General features: G+C 42.6%; 1 protein-coding gene across 1 annotated transcript in view; it reads left to right on the forward strand.

Annotated features, from left to right (window-relative positions):
* Ust (uronyl 2-sulfotransferase) overlaps positions 1–21274 on the forward strand; it is a 168214-nt gene extending 146940 nt beyond the window's left edge. The window contains exon 8 of the mRNA XM_048800539.1: positions 12064–21274. Coding sequence (XP_048656496.1) covers positions 12064–12347 — 284 coding nt within the window. The 3' untranslated portion in view covers positions 12348–21274. The remainder of the gene's footprint in view (positions 1–12063) is intronic.
* Positions 21275–22230: the final 956 nt, after the last annotated feature.

The raw sequence follows: 22230 nt of genomic DNA on the forward strand, positions 1-22230 counted from the left end.
AAAATATATTCCCTATAATAATTTCAAATAAAAATGTCTTTCTGACAAAAGTGCAAATACTGATAAAGTCTAGTAAGTCTTCCAGTGCATTTGTTTTTTCAGAAGTAGATATCTTGTTCTGTTGTTCAAAGAAATTAACTGATTTTTTGATGACTTGGGCCAGGATGCTAAACTTGGGAAGAAAAGACACAGGGGCAAGTTGCCCTCTGCCCCAGTAAACCCAGGTGTCAGGAGAAGCCGACTGCTAGAGCCACCCGCCTTGGTAGGCAATAAGGAGGCTCAAGGCTGACCCATTTAAGTGGGGGCCTGAGGAGGAGGAGCTCAGATGCCTTTTCCAGCCCTGATGTGCTGAGCTCTAAGCTTCAGGATCGTGGTGTGTGGTTGGCAGTCTCCTGCATCAGCCTCAGCTGGGGGCGGGGGAGTGGTCACCAATGTGTCAGAACCACAACCGCCTATGCCTCTGCATATGCCTTGGGCTCCCCCAGGTCATTCGTTGCATATGAAGTTTCTCTGGCAAGATGTTCACCTGACCCTACAAAAGACAGACGCCTGCAGCCATCAATGCCACCCCCTTCCATCCCTGTTTCTTGTCCTTCCTCTGATGCCCCACTGGGACAGAGGCCCTTCCTGTCCCCATTAAAGTGGGAACTCCCAGGTGGCCCAGGAAGTTACTGGAAATTGTATATGTGTTCCTCTTCTTATTGACTACTCGTTTTCAAGGTGAAGGCCTGTGTTTTCAGCTTTCAGAGGTTCAAAGGTTTGCTGGGGTTAGGACCCACCTGTACAGTGTTAATGAAAGGACACGCACCCCCCCCCCTCACAGGCTAGTGGCTGGCCGTCTTCCACCCCAAAGGGGCCAGAATCCTGGGTTCCTTGGGCCTTCAGTGATCTGCCCCACATAGGCCAATATTTTTTCATCCTGGTTCATTTTATTTGTGCCCCTGTTTCCAAAGCAAAATGGGATCATTAGAAAGCCTTCATTCTCTTTCATCAAAGGAACCTGGCAGTTTCAGGCATTTGGAAAAAAAAAAAAAAGTAAATCATGTAACTCTCGCTTGACTAAATAGAGAAAAGGCTCTCTTGAAATTCAAAGCGATCTTGAACTATTTTTTAGTTATTTATACTTCCAGATCTGAAAAGAAGACTGGGAAAAAAAAATTCCCTGTGTTTACTTTACCAACCCTAAGCATGGAGGCAGCCATGAAGTGCTTTTTGTTCTTTTCCTTAATTGCCATACCTCCAAGAAGCTGATCCTAACATGCCATCGATCATCTGAGTGGCACATCAAACGCTGGCCCTGTCGGCCCTGCACATCACGAGGAGCCACAGTGACACACATTCATTTCCGCTGCCAGCAGCTGCAGGGGAGCCCGGCTGCCCTGCTCTTGTATTTCATGTGTTTGAACTGTGTGGCCTCCCTGCATAATTCAGGAAATGAGTTTACTCTATCTGTGACAAGCATCGTGTTCACACGGTTTCAGGGGCAGCCAGCATGGTGCTGGGCTCTGCAGAAGCTGTGAGCATTTGTGGGCCTTGAGGAGCATGCACTGGTGCTTTCTCCCAGGTCACCTAATGCTTCAGTCCCCCAGACCTAACGGCGACTTTCCTCATACCTGTCACTCAAGAAAGCATACCTATCCTGTGGGTTGGAAATTCCTGGAAGTAGCATAACCTGAGATTGGATAGAGTGTTGGTAAAAAAAAAAAAAAGTGCAGGGCCTCTGTCCATCAGAGCTCAGCTCCCCTGAAGCCAAAGAAGGAAACCCATCTTTGAGTGATGCTTTTTTTTTCCTCCTGGTGGCAAAATTGGGCCCCACTTCTGGTTGTTATGAAACTTGTATCCATTTCTTGCACATGATCTCTGCTGGACTAGTTTAAAACAAGTCCAGATTGTTGGGGGAAGGAGGCTCTGGTCAGCATGGAGTGTGGATTCACTTAGATCCAGAAAAGGAATGCCAAAGCCCGCCCAGCATCAAAATACACTGCAAATCAGTGGAGACATTTACTTGTTTTGCATACGGTTAACCATCTCAGAGGTCATAAAACAGGGCCTCTGTCCTCTGCTGCAGCAGCTGGGTTTACACAGTATTTCCAGATTGTTTATTCTGGCCCAGAGCCAGGGCAACATCATTTTTCCATTATGCATGTTTGACAGATGAAGAGAGGTGGGAGGGGAGGCTCTAAGGGGCAGATCTGTGATTTCCTTTTTATTTACATTAAAGTAACTTTTAAGAGTACTGAAGATTATGAACCAGTCCAAACATAAAGTCAGTGCTGCAGAGGTGGAGAGAACCACGACTTTTGCAAAACTGTCCAGATCCGGGGCAGTCAAGCAGGGTCCATTCAGGACCTGGGCTTGTATGAAGCTCATTCTACCTGTCACCACACCATCTTGCACACAAACTAGATTACTGGTGAGTGATATTTATCAGCATATTCAGAGGTTAGAGTCCCAGTGTTTGTGGGGCACTACATTGGGAGGAGCCCAGGCCTTGGCAAACCAGTCTGCGTGCATTCCATTGGCCTGTGCAGCCCAGGCAGGAGGGGCATGGCACTGAGCAGAGAAGTATTTCCTGGCCCTGTAGGACTTTGACTCTGTAGTCCTTGCCCTGTGACACCAGCTTCCTGAGGATAATCCCAGCGGCCTGGCCTAAGATCTTCCATGAGCAAGTGTTCAAGATTGGCCAAAGAGCCACCATTTAAATATTCTCCATGGAAAAACCCTGGGCACACAAGACAAGTGGTTGTGATCTGAATAAGTATTTTGCTTTTCAACAGAACATTTTTCTTTTAATAATAGAGAAATAGGGCTGGGGTTATAGCTCAGTGGTGTGGAGCACTTGCCTAGCACATGTGAGGCACTGGGTTCCATCCTCAGCATCACATATAAATAAATAAAATAAAGGTATTGTGTCCATCTACAACTAAAAAAAATTGTTTAAAAAAATAGAGAAATGACATTCAAAAGTACTAAAAGTGCTGGCAAATTAAGTCACCGAACAGCATTAATATAGCATAATTCAATCACACAGACATCTTCCGGCCCAACAATGCTTGGATTTTTTTAGTTATGGACCACAGTGAATTACACACATAGCACCAGTTCACTAGCTGCTGGGTGGCAGCCACATATATCTTTCTATGTAGGTATTTATGTTCATAGAAAAACATCCCTTATCATGGTATTTCTTGAGCTTTGCTAAGTATGTGTAAGCGATCTGTCACCATAACATAGTGTTCTTCAACAGAGTGGCTAAGAAAAGCAAATATACTCCCTGTCCAGAGCAGCCTGGGAGTCAAACCTGCCCTATCACCCTCCCCTCAAGAAATTCAATTCCTAGAAATGGAAGGTTTGCTCAGGGAGGACCCTCAGCTAAGGAAGGAATTTAACAAAAATGACAATGTCAAGTCAACACCAACAGTTGCCCTTTGGACTAATCCAGTCTTACCGATGGATTTAAAATCAGGTTTCAGATAAGCAAACATTTTGGAGAGTCATTATGTGCCCAGTGTGAAGCTAGACATCAGGGAAATGAAAATGAGAAAGACACAGTCCCTTTCATTCTGCAAACATTTTTGCTGGCTGGCAAGTTTTTCACCAGATCCTCCTCAACTTACAAAGCATTCCCCTTGAGTTAGAACACTTGGGCCCTTCTTCTTGACTGAGCCCCATAGTGCCAGAATACACACTAGGCATGGAGAAGTGGGTGGTTATGGATTTCCACTCAATTTGGAAATTAACAGCCTGTGATGTAGCAAAAAAAGGTGCTAGACTAGAAAGCCCCTTTCTAGTCTCGGAACAGTCACTTACTGGTCTTACAACCCTGACCCATGTTCTGACCTCTCAGGCCTGGGTGCCTGTGGGTGCTGTGAGGGTTGAACAGAGCTTGGTGAAAGTACATGGACCAAGGAGCCCTGTGCAGATCAGGGGTGCTCTTCTGTTAGGCAGGATCAGGGGAAGGTGAGATGACAACTTGGATAATGCAAAGAGCAGCCCCCTATTAGCCTCATTCTATTCTTGTTTTGGTTTTGATTTTCTCTACCAGCATTGGGTGATCAGCCTCAGAATCTTGTGTCATTTGGGATTAAACTGGATTCCCATTCAGGACCATAATTATAGTGTGTCTGCGACCCCTTCCTCAGGGAGTGCCCAGAGCCTGGAAAAAATCTGTCCCCACACAGTCTTGACTCTGGCTGACTGGATGTGTCTGGACAATCTGTTTTGTATTAGAATAAAAAGGTCAAAGGTTGAGGTCCTCCCCTCCCCTTCTGAATATTTCACAGCTCAAAACCAGTGCCTAGTTTGAGGAAATTTTCTGCAATTACCACAACATAACTAAAGGAATTATTTGGCCAGTCCCTAAAGATCAGTAAGAAAAAAATCAAAATCATCCTGAAACCATAGCTTCTTTTTTCCAAGTGCGTTTATTAATTAAAGGACTAGAGCAGAAAATATGACATGGCCAGCAATATGGCTCTGCAAAAGCAACAGAACTGCAAAACTGAACAGTGAGAGCCAGAGAGTCCCAGATGTGAGGGCTGACTGCTTCCTGCTAAGGACCCAGCATTCCTGGTCCCCAAAGTTTATAGAAAGCACATTAGATGCTATCTGTGACCCCACGTGGCAGACTCTCCATTCACAGACATAGACAAGCCCTCTCTGCTTCTGACAACACACTCTGCCTTCCAAGATGCCTTCTGCCCTCTCAGGAAGCATGCCCAGAGGATTCTGGGTTCCCTGGATGCTGAACCCTGGAAACACAAAGGCAAATGGGGTGTCAGCCCTGATGCTCACTTTCAGTGTCAGAGCTCCCTTAGGAGAGCTGCTCAATGAAACCTGGTGGGGATAAAATCCAGGGGAAATGTTGAAAGGGTTGATAGTGCCTCAGAGGCATCCCAAAAGTTTTCCATTCTTTGGTATACACACACACACACACACACCTTGTGCAGTGTTCTCAGAGTTGTACACACAGCAAATCTTTAGGATCAAATAGTTAAGAAGAATCCAGCTCTCTGCAGAATATTTAAGATAAGCCCATCAGGCCTGGTTTCTCCTGAGCACAATTCTAGCAAACAAACCCTCTCGGCTCCTGTAGGTACGAGTCCTGTGAGGGAGGCCTCCCCTTAGACTAGGAGCTCCATTTGACCTTAGGAAGGTGAAGGACAGAGGACTTGGGCTCATTAGTCAAGCTTTCCCAGACCCAAGCTCTGGCTTGCCAGCTCTGTGAACTTGAGCAAGCTCCTAAAATCCCAGTGTCACATCTGTTAATGGTGATGATAAAAGACCTCACAGCCTTGGGAGTTTTGTACAGATTAAATGCATGTGTGCGTATCTACAGTGCTTGACACAAAGGAAGCCGTAAAAACATTTGATGATGATTGTGATGGGGCAGGTCCCATTCACTACTTGTAACTCCTGCACCTGGTGCAGGACAGTTAATTAAGAACTGCAGAAAGTGGAGAGGAAGGTGGCATTGGACGCACAAACGGGAGGGTGAGGGTGCTAATTGAGGCCTTAATTTTGATATGAAGCCCTTGCTTCCTAGATTTAGGAAAAGAATTTTTAAACCTTCAAAGCAGAAGCATAAAACTCAAATTTCTATAGAACCAGGCAGGTAACATTAAAGAGTAAACTGGCATTCGGGGTCTGAGACAAAGTGGAGCTCACTGCCTCTCACAAGGGCAGTCACATTCACATTCAGCCCTGTGGTCTTCCTCTGAAAGAAGCCAGAAATCCAGATTTCCATGTGAAATGGACCAAGTCTTATAACTAAGTCCATTTCTTAAAAAAAAAAAAAAGGAAAAAACACCCCATGGGCCAAGCAACACATTGCCGCCAGTCGACTCTTGGGCTTCCTTTTTGCCATGTCCACCTTTAATGGAAGGAGCTCTGTATTTGTCCCTTTGAAAATGTTCCTCAGTGGGCCCAAGAGACAGGTGCCCTTTGAAGTCACCTCGGCTCCTGCTGGGTTCAGAGGATGCTCATGGGGTGCAGTCTGTACTTCTTGGAAGTTACCTTCTAAGTCTATGCCCACTGGACAAGGGCCTTATTGCTTCCCAAAGGATGCTAAGGGTACGTGTGGATTTTTAAAAGCATAATCATTTGGAGCTGAAATAAAGACCATCTGCAAAATATCCAAGCAACTTCCTCTAGAACTGCCACTGTGGTGATCTGGAGAGAGGCTGATTCCATAGTTCACGTAGCTTTGTTTTGTTTGGAGGAAAGTCTAGCATTTTCCAAAAATGTGGAACACTTAGCAGTGGAATGACTTTTCCATAGCACTGACTATTGTACAGCAGGACACATAACCATATGTCTTCAAAATGGGATTTTAAAAATTCTCTACTTCCTACACAAGGTAAACTGCCCTCTGGTCTTCTGTTACGATGGGGATAGTTTTCTGTGGACTCAAAGAAGCTCCACTGGTTGTGACCCAGTGATTACAGTTAAGGAAAACCTCAACACAAAGGGGAACCTGGATTCTAATTCCCTTCTGTCACTCACTTTCTGGTTGTGTGGCCTTGAGATAGTCATTTAATCCCACAGAACTTGTCTCTCCATCTGCACAATCAGGGTCATGATACCCCACAGTTATTGAGAATATTAAATAAAACAGCATCTAAATGAGCATAACCTAAACCCAGAACCATGTTTACTGGTTGAGTCTTGATTCTGTGCTTCATCAACATAGCCCTCCTTTTTCTGCCCATGGCATAACTCTCTGGCAACTTTGTTAACCTTCTTGTTCAATTTGGCAGCTCTTTGAAAAACAGATGTCAGTAAAGCTGTAGACATGGCACGTAAACTTTCAGTTTCGTTGTCCACAGTGGTGTGAACACTAAGGGGTAGAGGTTGGATGATGTCCCTAGAGAGTAACAGGGAGAAAAGGCCCTGGCATGGAAGGGACAGTTGTGGAAACAGGAGGAAATGGAGAGAAGGGGAAAGCACCACCAGAGGGGTAGGACAACTGGGAAGAGCAATTACGGATGTGCAGGGAGGAAGGGCATCAGGATGAAGCATGAGGCCAGCAGAGTTGCAAGGTCATGCTGAGAGGTCGTGGGAAGGCCTGGAGAGGGCCCACTGAGTGACCAACAAGGAAGCAGGGGTCATTTGAATGGATTCATGAGGGAAGAGAAAGCAGGCTTTGATGGTTCAGTCCTGTGTAGAAGTTGGAAAATTGGTGATAACCAATTTAGACAACTCTTGAACAAGCAGGGCTGTGGCTTGTTCAGAGCCACAAAGAAAAGAGGGAGGGGCTTGGAGACAAGGCTTTTAAGAAGCACATGTGAATTTTGGTGAGAAGATCCCAGTTAAGAGAGAGAGAGATTGGCAATGAAGAAAAGAAACAGAAAGGGAGGATGGACAGTTGGTGCAGGAACTGGATATTAATGTAAAACTGGAGCTTAATTTTTTAAAAATGCTGTCATAAGATTCCTCTAGCCAGCTGCCACTGTCCCTCATGTTAAATAGGGGATTTAGGGAGGGGGCTAAGATGAATAAAGAGGACTAATGAAACTGATATACACTTGGCAATCTTTTGCTACCCAAGAAAAAATCTTCTAAAATTCTTCAGCCAGAAAGTTAAAAATCCCCTTACCTTAAAAGTCTGTCCTTTCTGTAGTTTTCTAGCAACCAGAGAGCTCAACCTCCTGATGTTTGTTCTGACCAGCACTATCGAATAGCCAAGATGGAGTGAGGCCACGTGGAATTAAAGTTTGGTGGAAAAGGCCTCTAGGAATTTTACTAAAAGTCTCTCTCTTGCTTATAAAATGTGGGTAAAACCAGGCGATATAAGGGGAGTGGGATTTCCCAAGCTGGTGCTGTCTAGGAAGAGACTTAACAGCCATACTGGAGTTTCAGATACTGGGCATCATGAGAAGGTCTACTTTTCCTAAACTCAGTTGATCCTGAGCTTTTATTTCAACTGGGCTGGAATAACGTTTCCTTCTAGAAAAACATAGTTGAAAGTTCAGGCTAAATAAGGAATCCAGGAAAAGTGTCCACCCCTGAGGTAAAACCAAGAGACCCTCAATGGTGCTCATAGTGGAGGGTCTCAGTGTGGACACCATGGGCACTGGCCTTTCTTATTGGGCCCAGAGATGGTCTAGTCCATTTTTTGTTTATTTAATCAACCCTCTTCTTCCTCCAAAGTATAAAAACATTAGCCATTCCCTCCACCACCACCATCCCATTTCCATGACATCTACTCTAAGTCCATATGAAGAAGAAGAGGTGCCAGACCCAGCTCTTGATCTCTATGCTATGTGGCATCATGGAGGGACATGTGAGGAACAGTGATAAGGTTGTTGACCTCTTCTCAACTAGTAACAACGCTGCCAAAGCTCAGCAACTGACGGTTATGCAAAACCCCTACCTCTGCAAACTTCTAACTGCCTGACCTTGAACAGGCCAGTCTTGCTCAGCCGCTGTTTCTAAACGGTAAGGTGGCTATTCTCTCAAGGGGTGAGGACTGAAGTGTGATTAGGTGTATAGGTGCTTAGTTCAGTGCTTGCTGTGTCTTAGTCTTTACCAAATGTAGCTGTTACTATAAAAGTACACCCATCGGATCAGGCTCAGCTGTAACTGCTGTCATTTCTTGATCAGTTAACTCATCATGTAAATGTGTTCTGGCTCTTTTTACTTGTGATTGAAAGACATAGTAACCTTTTTACATATATAGTTTTTAAAATTTTTTAGCTTTTTTATTTTTTAGTTGTTGATAGACATTTTTTTTTATTTATATGCGGTGCTGAGAATAGAACTCAGTGGTGCCTCACACATGACAGGCAAGTGCACTACCACTGAGCCACAGCCCCAGCCCCGTGTGTGTGTGTGTATGTGTATGTGTGTGTGTGTGTGATTTACTTTTTATTAGCATGTATTAATTATACCCAAAATGTTCCTTTTGGTAGAGCTGGCTACCTGTTCTGCCCATGCACCAACAATCTCTGGTTTGAAGCTAATAACCCTTGACTACAAGTCAACTCAGTCCATTATATAAACCAGCATAGCAACCCAGTTATCTTAGGAAGTTATTTTTGCTTTAAGTTAAATATTCAGTTGGATATTTCCTGGATGGCTTTGTGGTCAGAATATTTATCTGATTACACTTGCTGTACATAATTTTTAGGAAATTACAAATTCAACCTTAAGACAGAGAGAACGTGAAGGCTCTGCAGTAGAGCAGAACCTTAATTACTTCCTTATGAATATCTAGACTCCCTACACTCATCTTTTGGGTTCTTCTCTAGAACTCACGAGGGTGGCTTCCTACTTAAGTCCCAGGTGCTTTCCCTTTCATAAGATGTAAATCCAAGTGCTTCCTTCTTTGCTGTTGCAATGTTTATAATTAGGTACCTGACTGGCATACAAAACGGTTAACTACAGCATTCATTCATCACACTAGGGGCCAATGCTTACTGGAGTAAAGAAGATGCATGAGAGATCATTGAAGGAAATGCAATTTATTAATTTCTTGAAATCAGAGATTCTTAACAGATTCATAAGGACCTACGATACTTACATAGGGGCATCCCCGAGTCCTCCCCATGCTCCTGAGCTTTAGTCAGGTTCCCAGGAGGATCCAGAATCTCTACCTGGACTTTTGAAGACTGTTCCCAGATGAAGCCAGACCAGTAAAGAGTTCAACACCTAGAATGTGCCATTGTCCCCTTAAACCCTGAATTTACTCTTAAGGATATTAATAGAATGTTGCAAATTCCATTACAGCTTTTCTTTATGCAAATTGATAGAAGCTATTTCCCAGTGGCTTCATAAACTAGGAATATTTGTGAACAGATTGTCTTAAATCAAGTATAACATAATATGTTAAATCCTGGCTGCTGGAAGGTTTGGAGCCAAACTATCAACTTGCTTCCAAAACAAGTAGTTAGGATGTCACAGTGGGTGCGAGGAGCTAATAAGCAGCACACATGTGACCCTACCTGGGTTCTAAACTAATGAGAATATAGATATGAGACAGACAGGGGGAGACCCAAATGAGGCAAGGTGGGAGAAGGCAGCTTGGTGTGGCACATGGTAATAGGATCTCACGACTTCCGTCCCCTGCAGTGGGATGTGAATCTCTGCAGGTAGAAGTACCCAACCCAGAGGAGAAAACATCTCAACCCCATTTCCCCAGTGCACAATCAAATGCACAACCCTGTGCACTGTGCACCCGGCTTATCACTGAAGGAGGGCAGGGGCAGGATCGAGGAGTGCTCCTCTAGGGGGATCTCTCTGTGGAGAGAGGAAAATAATTACCCTCTCCCCAAACATTGGCTTTTCTCCTTTTCTTCTTTTCTCCCCTCATTCTCCATTTGCTTTGTTCCCTCAACTATTCAGTTAATAGAAACACTTATTTTTGTAAAATTCATTTTTTTAGAATAGGTTGGGCCATATAACTAATAATTCATTTTTAAATCATAGGAATCTTTTTTTTTGGGGGGGGGGGGCTATAAGATAACAAAGAAGTCACACCCAATTTTTTTTCCTTGATATACTTCCCAGGCTGGCCTCCAATTTCTGAGCATAAACTATCCCCCTGCATCAGCCTCCCAAGTACCTGGGACTACAGGCATGTGCCACTATGCCCAGCTTTCACCAATTTAGAGTGCTCTGAGAGGACAGGATTGCAGGAGACTGTAATGATGGAATTATTGTCTCCTTCTTCTGAGTGTTTCACTTAATACTCTTTGTGCCTTGTCTGTCTTATGAGCTCTTATTACTCTCTTTTAAAAACACAAAGGGAATCAGGGTTGGTGGTGCATGTCTGTAATCCCAGCTACTTGGGAGACTGAGACAGAAGGATCACACGTTGGAGGCCAGCCTGAGCAATGTGGCAAGAACTTGTCTCAAAATAAAATTTAAAAAAAGAGCTGGGGACGGGAGAGCACTTGCCAAGCATGAGTGAGGCCCCCAGTTCAATCCCCAATACCAAAAAGAAAACAAAACAAACAAAAAAACCCCACAAAGGAATACCTATAGTTAAGGTTCATGAACGTGGCCCACCCCAGATTAGCTAGAGTTTATTTTTGTAGAGAAGACAGATATGATGAAATGTTCCATCAGGAACCCATTTTAGAAGAGTCTATGCCAAGTTCTTTAACAAAAATTCTAGAGTTGACATATCCAGATGTGCATTACAGTTTTCCAGAGAGACAATTTGAAAAGCAGTACCCTTATTTCAATGAGGCCATTACCACCCAGGGAATTTTCTTAATTCCTTCTTTAGAATGAATGTGAAATTTTTCTTAAATATCCTCAAAAATCAGAAGTGTTTGTCCTTTCTGGTGAATCTGATTTTGGAAACAACTAGCTATATGTAGTTATTATTGTTTAATAGATTAAAAGTTTTGCTTGGATTAATGAAAGGATTCAGAAAATATTGGTGAGGGTTACACAGAGTGTAATTAATTCCACTGGATCATGCACTTTAAAACTGAGAATTTTATCTTCTAAACATCTAACAGTTTCATGTTATTAAGCATTAGTATAAAATTAAGCAAAAATTAAGCCAAATTTGTATAAAATTTCAGCTATATATAGCCTCGATCAAAACATTCAAAAACCACAAATTAAAAATATATTTAAAGATCTGTTTTTTATTTTCTTAATAAATATGTTGTTAAATATGCGATGCTCATTGACCCTGTATCAAATTAAACTTTATATTAACATTTAAAATTTTTTTAGTAAAACAAGATCATTAGAAAGCAAAGAGACAGCTCTGTGTGCCTCTTTCTGAAAGCACAGAACCCTTCATTGGTGGATCAAGAAGAGGGGAAACAGAGAGATCTTGCTATTAAAAAATATATAACCTAGAGTTAAGTATTGAGTTGTGGTCCAATTGCATGGTTCCTATCCCATGGAAAGGCAGTTAGTCCACTAAAACTGCTACTAACACCTACACCTGAGGACGTCTTGCCCCACATTGCAGGAACGCTTTTGCCTTCTTTGCTCGGACGTTCAGTCCCCTCCGCCCGCGCTGGGCAGGCATGCAGACCCTCACCTTTATTTCAGCCACCGCGGACGAGTGCTCACGTGCTCCCGGTTCTTTTCCAGAGCACAGGAAACTGGGAAACATGACTGTGACCGTGAAGAAGACTGTCCCCTCTCCCGAGGCAGTGCAGATACTCTACCAGCGAATGAGATACGAGTACCAGTTCTACCACTACGTCAAGGAGCAGTTCCACCTGCTCAAGCGCAAGTTTGGACTCAAGTCTCACGTGAGCAGACCCGCCCTGAGGCCGCAGTTCTTCATCCCCACCCCGCTGGAAACCGAGGAGCCCATGGACGATGAGGAGCAGGACGATGAAAAGTGGCTAGAAGATATTTATAAGAGGTGATGCCAGCACTGGGTGGCTCCATGGCGGAATCTCCCTTTTCCAGAAAGGTTGTTCTGTTTGTTTGAGGAAGAAAAATCCAGAAGGGACTTAAATTAATGCTTGAGTGCATTAAAAAGAACAAAACATTCCCACATGTTGGGGTCATTGGGAGATGCCCGGTTTTGCGGGTTTTATTTGTTTAATTTTATTGTTTTTCCTTGGCTCTTTTGAGTCTTTCCCAGGTACACTAGATGGCTCCATCACAAGGCAGTCTTGTTCCAAACAGCCTACCCAGCCCCACCCCCAGTACATGGGAGAAGGGGAGAAATATATCCCCCAGCCCAATAACTTATCATTTGTAAAATGACTTGTAAAAATATTACCTCAATGGCAGAAGACATCCAGACTTGTATATTTCAGTAGAAATACAAAAACCACTTCAGAGACCAGGGAATCTGCTCTAGAAGTGTCTGAGAGGGTCAGGTAAGGCAGAAAAGAACATCAGAGGGAGATGTCCCTGGTGAAGTGGTTTCTACCCAAATGGGTAGAATTCCACCTCTGCCCCATCTCAGGGGACACTGTCATCAAGAACAGTGTGCTTATCTCTGAAAGAACAACTTGGCTTGTGCCACATCCCCCACCAATCAGCACCTGAAATACCTTTCAAGGCCAAGTGCATGGTCAAAGTGCGTGTCTCCATTGAGACATTCCATTTCCAGGCACCATTCTGACAGACTCCAAGGTGCACAGCGGGGGAAAAGGATTTGTTTGCTGTTTAAGAAGAACTGTAGGCAAACAGATCAAATCTGAGGGTCATGTGACAACAGGAAAATGGCATGAGTGTGTGCTTTGCATCTAATCTGGAACATCCATGTCCCTGGCATTGCTTTCAATGAAGTCCCAGGAACCATTTTAGCTCTGGTGTTGATTCCTATGCCAGGAATTCTAAGCCTGACCAGACAGTGCATAATCTCGGAAGTCCATTCCTGGCCAAGTTGGGTCTTTCAGAAACTGGTATCTTTCATTTTCTAGTCCCCTAAGAGGTGCCTGTTTTTAGGAACAAGGGATCCTGAGCTCTGTTAAGGCAGCAGTAGAACTACAGGCTCATTTCTTATGGAACCTATTTGTTTCTGAGGGCCCTCACCAGGGACGTCAAAATGAGAAGCAGCAAGACTTCTGGGTAAGAGATTGATTGACCAACTTTCTGAGTAAGTGGATGCCCCTAGTATGATCTGAGTAGACTCTGAGCAGTTCCATCACCCCCAAAATAATCCTCCTCTTCACTTCCCACACCCCTGCTGTCTGCTCCCTATTAATGAAGTCTTGGCCCAGGCATTAGAAATCTGTTCCTTAAATTCTGAAGTATTTTCACTCTTTAAAAAAAAAAAAAAAACCTGAAAATACATGTCCTCCTGGGTAGATGATATACAGCTAGCTGAGGAACCAAGGTATGGTGGTGGTAGCAGGAAGAATACTTGTGACAAATTTTGCCTCCAAGAGCAAAATGAGTTGCAAGTACTTATTAGTAAATAAGATTCTGACTTTACACAAGCTACACATTTTCTGCTTTTCAGAAACCAACAAGTCTCTCTAAAATTCTTTCTTCCTTCACTAAAACTGGACAGGAGCCAAGATATAAAGCAAGTCATTTGGAACCTGCCGAGTGGGTGCTGAAGCCACTTTATCATGAGATATATTAAGACGGCTCCAGCCCACAGGCACCCAGTGAAGGCAGGGACCACAGAGGCAAAAAGTCCAGCATGTGGCCACATGTGGGCCCCTTTCTGCCTCAGAGAACTGAAGCAGGGAAGTGAATAAAGGAAATGTTCTCAGAAAAAGAATTATCCTTTGTCTTGTGCAGAGAGACCAGGGCCCTACCATTAGGCATACTTCAAAAAGCAACCTGGAAAACAGCTATCATGTTCAAAACAAGTACAAGGACTGCTGCCTGATATGTTGTGAGTCGTTTCTATGAATTACACTTAAATAATGAAGATTAGTTTACACACTGTGCAATCTCACATCTGAAATAAAGTTGCGTTGGCTAAGTTTTCTCTGCTGTTGTCAGAACATCGGGACAATTGGTCACTCAACAAAATCCTTCCTCTTTCTGCAAGTTCACATGGGCACTTGTACCTGTGTGTCCAAAGGCATTTATTTTCAGCAGTGATCTTGGTAACTTTATGACAAAAGGTGCCAACTGATTTACTTGCAGGGCCTTTTTGTTATTTTGTCTCAACAAACAGTCTCTAGGTCCTAGAAGTCAAGGCACTCCATCAGTTTCTTTGGCACACATGACAACATTTCTTTGGCCCTGGGCCCAACATAGTTTGTACTTCATGAAATATACTGTACATTTTACATAGTTTAATTTAAAAAATACATTTTAAGCTAGTTGATCTTTGACTGCCTTATTTATTATAACCTTTCAGCACATTCCAAGGTTTTAGTTACTCAGGAAGGAGTTAATTAAAATGATTTTATTTTGGTTTGATGGATGTTTTTTAAAAGGAAAATTATTATTATGAACCCTCAGCCTACTTTCCTTGAGTGCTGTAAAAGTGCTTGTAAATCTCTCTCTCTCATTTTTTTTTTAAGAAGAAAGGAAAAAAATGGTGTTTGACATTGATGGAAATTCAAAAGTATATATGGAACTGAAACATTAGCTTAGCTAAAATAAAAGCAATCTGTGTTCGAGATGAAGTGTTCCTTAACTTATTCGTTACCCATATAAATAAATGACTATAAGTAAGTTGATTTTTTTTCCATTCTGTTGATAGCTAGAAATAAAAGTGCCTGTGGTTTCTCACAGACCCCTCCACCTTCTTAATTGGCAAAGCCTTTTTCCTCAAGATGTGATTTTGGAAAGATGTGGTTTTGAAAAAATAACAACTTTCACTCTTGCAATTAAATCTCTCTCTCTCTCTCACACATACACACACACACACACACACGCAACAAAAAAAGCTTAAAAAATCATTCATTCATACAGTTGTGTTTGTAAAATACCAAACAACTGACTTTATTGCTATTTCCACTGGTAGATTTTGTGTTAGAAGGCTACATCAGAATCCTCAATCTCGGAAGCCAGAGGCTGCATGTCTTCAGAGAGGTAGAAAAGGAAGGGCACCCATGGCCCTCCTTATGTAAGCTGTTTCTCAGACATAACGAGCCTACAGCTGGATAATTCTAATCTTTCAAATGAATAGCCTTGTTCCAAAAATGCCCACCCTGGGAAATTTCACTACTGTGGTCCAGTGGAATTTACAGAGAAAGAAAAAGGGAGAGACAGACAGAATCCTCATGTTTTCTACATTCCAACTCCTTGTGACTCTTTTGTTGAAAGAATCAGGCTCTTGGTATTAGGTGAAAAAAAAAAAAGCCCATTTGATCATGATGTGATGTACTTCAAGTAAGATCTAAGCATCTTAAACACAGCGAGTTTTGACCCTTCTTTGCCATTTAATTTGTTCTTCTATAACCCAATCAAATGAGTTCAACTAAATGAGATTTAAAACCCAAGTCCTAAACTAAAACTGGGCTGTAAGCTGGCTAGTATGGTATATGCCTATACTCCTCATGACTCAGGAGGCTGAGGCAGGAGGGTTGAGACCAATCTCAATAACTTAGCAAGACTCTGTCCCAAAGTAAAAAATGAAAAGGACTAGGCACAGCTCATTGGTAAAGTGCCCCTGGGTTCAATCCCCAGTAGCAAGAAAACAAAACAAAACAAACCCCTGGGCTATAGCACATCTGGTGTTGCTTGTTTGATCTAAAGTTATTTATAAATGTGTTGCTGACTGTGGGTTTCTACAATGATCTGTTTAGCTTTAAATGAATTTTATAGATAATAGGAATATTTCTTCCAAGGCAGAATAATGACCCAAAGCCATTAAGAATTATATTTTGGGTGAAAATTGTGAAATTCTCTTCAAGAAAATGCAGAGGACTTACTTGCATCTGATGATAAACCTATAAAAAATAAGCAAACAAAAGATATGAATAATCTGCTATAGAAAACCCCATTTTAAGCTAAAATAGGTATTAAAGTTATGTGAAGAAAAACATGTGGAACTTCTTTCGTAGTCTAGAAATGTCATTATCATGAAGCCCAGTGTATTAGTCAGTTTGGGCTGCCTTAACAAAGTCCCACAGACTGGGGACTTAAACTATGAAAGTGTATTTTCCCACGGTTCTGGATTCTGGAAGTCCCAGGTTCGTTTCTTCTGATGCCCCTCTCCTTGACCTGAAGATGACCATCTCCTCCCCACATCTTCATGTGGCCTTCCCTCTGTTTGTTCACATGTCTGTGTCCAAATTTCCTCTTCTTAAATGGACCCCAGTCATACCGTTTTAGGGCCCACCCTAAAGACCTCCTTTTAACTTATTAATCTCCTTTAAGAACCAATTTCCAGGCTTCAACAATACCTCCAATTCTGGGGTACTGGTTGAGACTTCAACATGTGAATTTGGAAGAAGACATAATTCATTCCATACTACCCACATTCCTGCAGAAAAGTTAGATCAGAGGAACTGAGCTCCAACTAGGAGAGAAGCGAGCTTTCCATCAAACTCCCAGAGTCGCAGTGGAGTTCATCAGTAGAGATCTGGGCCATTCCCTCATTAAGGTCCAGGGAGGAGACAAATTCATCACACCCTAACGTTTTCCATTAAGGGTTCACTTAACTTTTGAACATTTACCAAATTAAAGCTTAAAGTGATGAATCAGCCAACATTCATCTCTTGATCTAGAACCTAGAACAGAAATGATGAATCATGTCCAGCCACACCCAGGACCACCTGCCAAAATGAAGTGTTATGGGCTCACTCGTGGGCTTACTTCAGAGTCAGGGCAGTGGGACCCACCCGCTCTCTGTCATTTATATCCTCTGAGACAGATAGAAAAAGAAAATGTATCATTCTAGAATTTCTCCCTAATTAAAGGACACAGAGAGGTTCTTATTTCTCCATAAGTAAATTTGGGCACTGTTTGCTGATCTCAGATTAAACAGTTTTATTTCTCTTAAAAAGCAAAGTGAAGGTTCATGTTCTGTGTCCTATAAGGAGTTTCAGATGGTCCCACCTCAGAAAGCAGAGTCGATGCAGCTCATAAAAGTAATTGAAGTCGAGTGTAGACATGCTTTTGCAAGGCAGAGTAGAGGCTAACAGGCCCCGAGCCTTGCAGGCCCCACTCCATGTTTCACTCTGGAGAATTCCTTTCTGCCTAGGGCAGGCTTGGCTCACTACTCCCGGCACTGCTGCTTCCCAAGGAACACTCAGGCCCACAGATGTTCATGGGTCATAGGATTGTGAACTGACCACTTGTACATTTTGGATTTCAACTTGTAAACATGGGGATTCCCTTTAAAAAAAAAAAAAAAACAAAGAACAAGAAGAAGAAAATAAGGAAGAAGGGAAGAAAAATCACCAGGCAAAGGAAAAATGTGAGCTAAGTTTTTCCTTTTGGAATCTTGGCGGGTGAGTCTAGCTATCTTCAATCTGGTTTTCACCAGACACTGTATGTTTTGAGCAGGCATGGAGCCTGTCTGCCCTTGCCTGCGTGGCCAGAATATTCAGACTTGACCTGTAACATGCCTTTTATTTCAGTCATGAGCAGAGACAGCCCAGAGGATGGGGTCCTGCCAGATGCTGGCTGCACAGTGGAGCTTGGAGAGGCAGCTAAAACCAGGAAGCAGAGTTATTGACTAATGAGGGCACTGGCTACACACCAGGAAAGTCCTGAGTTCAAGTTCCAGCTGGTCTATTTCACCAGGCATTGGAGTACATTGCTTTACCTCCCTGTTCCTAAAGTCAACTCAGCTGGAAAGCATTAGAAAGAAAATAAGAGGTCTGTTGAAATCCATGAGCTGCTTCTGGGATGAACCATGTCCCACCTCTCATCCCTAAAAGCTAAGAAACTAAGAGCTACCACCCTTCCCACACTTAATGCAGGATCTCTGTTCCTGCCACAGAACACTGTATCCTTAGCCAGAGAGCATAGAATTGCATGTAATTCCAGGTCCATGGAAGTCCTGATCCCTGGTGTCTGTAAGCACTGGTGCCCAACATGCTGATGAATTCATGGAAAACAGCCTCTCAATTCTTTAAAGTACCCTGTGTGTTTATGAGCCTGTTACTAATAATGGGCCTGAAGCATCTATGTGAATTAGTACGGTTGCCTTAAAAAAAAGTTTTGATTAAAGTTGAAAATCTGGCAGGATGGTGCCCTGTACTTTCTGAAGTCTTATTTCTCCTTCTCAAAGGAGCATCGTGGCTATGGTGTAGGAGGAATGTGGTAGTGATCTTGTGGGCTGCTGATGCTTTCCACATTGTTGAGCCTCCAGACCCCACCTATAGGACCGTGGGTTGAGTTTAACCTGTCACTTTACTAATTTTTCAGATGTGGAAGAGAGTTAACAACACTGATCACAAATTTGCATAGAGTCACCCTATTTGTATCAAATCTGCTGTTCTCTTCTTCTGACACACTTTCCTATTTGTCCTCTTTCACTGGAAGATATTGAAATTCTAATCCAGTGCATATCCCTGAAGGATAATTCACAAACCTAGTGTTGGAGATAAGCAGGGAAACAAAAATCACTGTGTTAAATAATTCAGGAGATGCTACGGTTGTGGGTGTGGTGTGATGCCTTCTCGTGTTATATTCAGAACATCCTGAATCAGTTTATCTTTGCTGAACCCTAAATATTTCACAATCCTTTGACGTGGAACTTGTATTCAAGTAAGTGTCCTGTGGAACTAAGGTTGCGGAGATGACATTTTGAGAAACTCTGCTTCACAGTGAGTCCTTAAATTACATTTCTCCATCAGAACAGTTGCTCTCCTCCCACCAAAGTTCTCCGTGGGGCCTCCCAGGTGGCTTTGGATCTTTCTTGAGGAAAATATATTTTCAGATGATTCACATTTTGAAAAATACAAGATGGGGCAAATAACGTTTTTAGTAAGATAATTATCTTTTGGTGTTGTTTATTCTCCTTAATTACATTCTCTTTCAGGAAAAAAAAAGTAAGCTTTTTAATACTTTTTAATATTATTTATTTGGATATTTCAAGTCAATCCACTATTCCCATGACAATCGGTGCTCAAATCCAGTGGAATAGAGAGTGTTTGTCCTCCTTTCTTCCCTGACCTGTGGTTGGCTGTGCCGTCCAAGGGAAGGTGGTAGTAAAACCAGTTCTCATGTGGTTCCAATAATGTTGGGGATTGAGGTAAGATTCACCAAGGTACCTATGTTGTTCAATACACTAGGGGGAGCCATCTCCACAACAATTTACTCCAGAATTCCAGCATCTCTCCAAACCTAATTTTTTCCTCCTATATCTGCTTATTTTCCTTCATTGCTTTGGAGCAGTATCATGCAGAAGAAACTCATGGTTAGTATATTTAAAACAGTGCACACGCTGTCAGTTGATCAATAGGCTGTTATCTTTCCTAGCTCATATGACTGAATTTCATTCTGTTGCTATTATTTTAAAACTTCAATTTTTATATTTAAAATCAGTCTTTATTGGATCATCTTTCCTGAGTGCATTGCATAATCACAACATGATTGAAATTCTGGCTCCATAATTGGAAGGTGATCCATGTGATGACTGTCACAAATAACCCTCAGGCAATATCATAATTGCAGCTGTAAAGGTAAATAAAAAATCAGCACAGTGAAAACAAGGTTATAGGAAATATCAGGAAAGCCATTCTGTCCAGTTAGCAAGGGTGTTGAAACAAACAAAAATTCGGGTAACTTTCAGTTTAAATTTTTTTAGTACAGAACTTCTTGGCACACGTAGGGGCTAAACATGGAAAAAGTAAGGTTTCGTGTGGGATTTGAGTTAGACCTCTAGGGACAGTGGAATTTGCAGATAATAACAGGGCAGACCTAAAGCAGAAAGATCACTCTGCCTGACAGCATATCTACAGGAAAGGGGCTGTTATCCCTGTTGCATAATAAGGGTAAAAGACTCCTGAGAAGTTAAACAATGAGCACTTGGTAGTGCAGTAAATGACATGGTCAAGAAGCGTATCTGAACCTAATGTCCCTATCTTTTCATTGCATTTTAAGAGAAAATATAAGATTGAACCCGATTGCTAGGGATCTTGAAAGAAATATTTATTTTACTCTAAGGGCACTGAGGAATCCTTGAACCTTTCAGAATGAGAAACTAACCCAAGGCAATAGTTTTTTCTAAACTTATTAGCAGATATGCTGAGAGTCTCTCTCTCTCTGCTTCCCCACTTTTGTTTGCATGTTATATAGCCTGAGCTGCTGATCCCTGTGGATTGTGTCCTCTGGGCTCTCTGCCCTTGCCTTAGTTGGGTTTGCCTTGGGGCTGGCGCTCAGGAGATGGGGACCATCTGGGAGAACTCTGCCTCCGACCCATTCAGTAGGGAGGGAGAGCAAGGAACACTGGAGGTCATCCATACATATGCCCTGGGGATGGGTGGGGTGCTGACCATGGGACTGAAGAAGGACAGAAGGCAGAGTTATAGTTTTGCAACAGTGGTCCATTTATGCTTTGAATACAGCCCTTGCTGTCTGCTACTGCAACTTATTTTTAATATGGACATGTTTTCTCTTCCTCCCTCCCTGCTCTTCCCTAATGTCTCCCCATCCCTAATCTTGGGGAAACAGGGTTACCTTTCTTCCCCATCCTAGGCAGATTTATCTCTCCTTGAGTACACACCCACCATAGGAAGGAAGTAATCCAGTCTTTGGAGATGGTACCAAAAGATCTCAGAAATAACTATCTCCCAGATTAACTAGTGAATTACAACTCCGACAGAGAACGTGTGGAATGCAGCCCCTGCCTGAATCACCTCTTTAAAAGCTCCCCATTCCTGCTGATGGGTAGAATCATAGCCTTTGGGAAAGGAGTCCCCTATGTTTTTCCTTTTCTAGCAAAGCAATAAACCTTCTTTTTCCTTTTTCTAAAAACTGTGTCCTTGTTATTGAATTGGCATGGGGACGAGGACGGAGCTTTCAGAAACACTTTGACTGATTTCAATCAGTGAGAAACAGTGCCCAGCACTAAGATGCTCAATGATTATTGAGTTGGATGGGCCAAAAAGAGCTAAAAGATTAAGCAGATCAACTCAGAATTTCCAGCTTGGGTAGCAATACAAGTGAAATAAGTGAGCTGGAAGGACCAGAGCTGACTTGTGTGGGCAGAGGAGTTCAGTTTAGGATGTTTAGATAAGTTTACCACCATGGTTTGCCCGTCCTCTATTTCATTGTCCTTGGGGGCAGGGTTCCCAATGGACATTACTGCCCTGTGTGACCTTGAGCTGGGTTGCAAATTCCCTCCTGTCAATCTCTGAGTACTATACTAATCTAATCCTTTTCTAGACGGACCGTGATATCTAGAACATTTACTCAACCCAAAATACACAGCGTTTTTTGTTTTGATTCTTTTTTTCCCCCTTAAATCAAGACTTGTTTCCTGATCTTGTAGTTCTTTTTTTTTTTTTTTTTTTTTTTAACTAAGGGTGCTCTACCACTGAGTTACAGCTTCAGCCATTTAATTTTTTTTTTTTTTTTTTTGAGACAGGGTCTTTCTCAGGTGCCTAGACTGGCCTCAAACTTGAGATCCTCCTGCCTTAGCCTCCCTAGTCGCTGAGATTACAGGCATGTGCCACTATATCCTGCCTATAATCCCTTATCTTTTACATACTTATTATTTGACCTCCAGGTAAGCATTGCAGACAGCAGATCCCTGATTCACCATCACCTATTTAATTTTTCTAGCAAAGATGATGTTTGAGAAACCTGCTCATCTCAGACGGCTTTAGACCACTTCATGTAAACACAGAAAAATTAACTCTAAAAGCAACTTTCTGACCTGAGCTCCTCAGTACCAGCCTTCAGCAAACTGGAACTAGCTTCTCG

The sequence above is a fragment of the Marmota marmota genome, unplaced genomic scaffold, assembly GCF_001458135.2.
Source record: "Marmota marmota marmota unplaced genomic scaffold, marMar, whole genome shotgun sequence".
Lineage (NCBI taxonomy): Eukaryota > Metazoa > Chordata > Mammalia > Rodentia > Sciuridae > Marmota > Marmota marmota.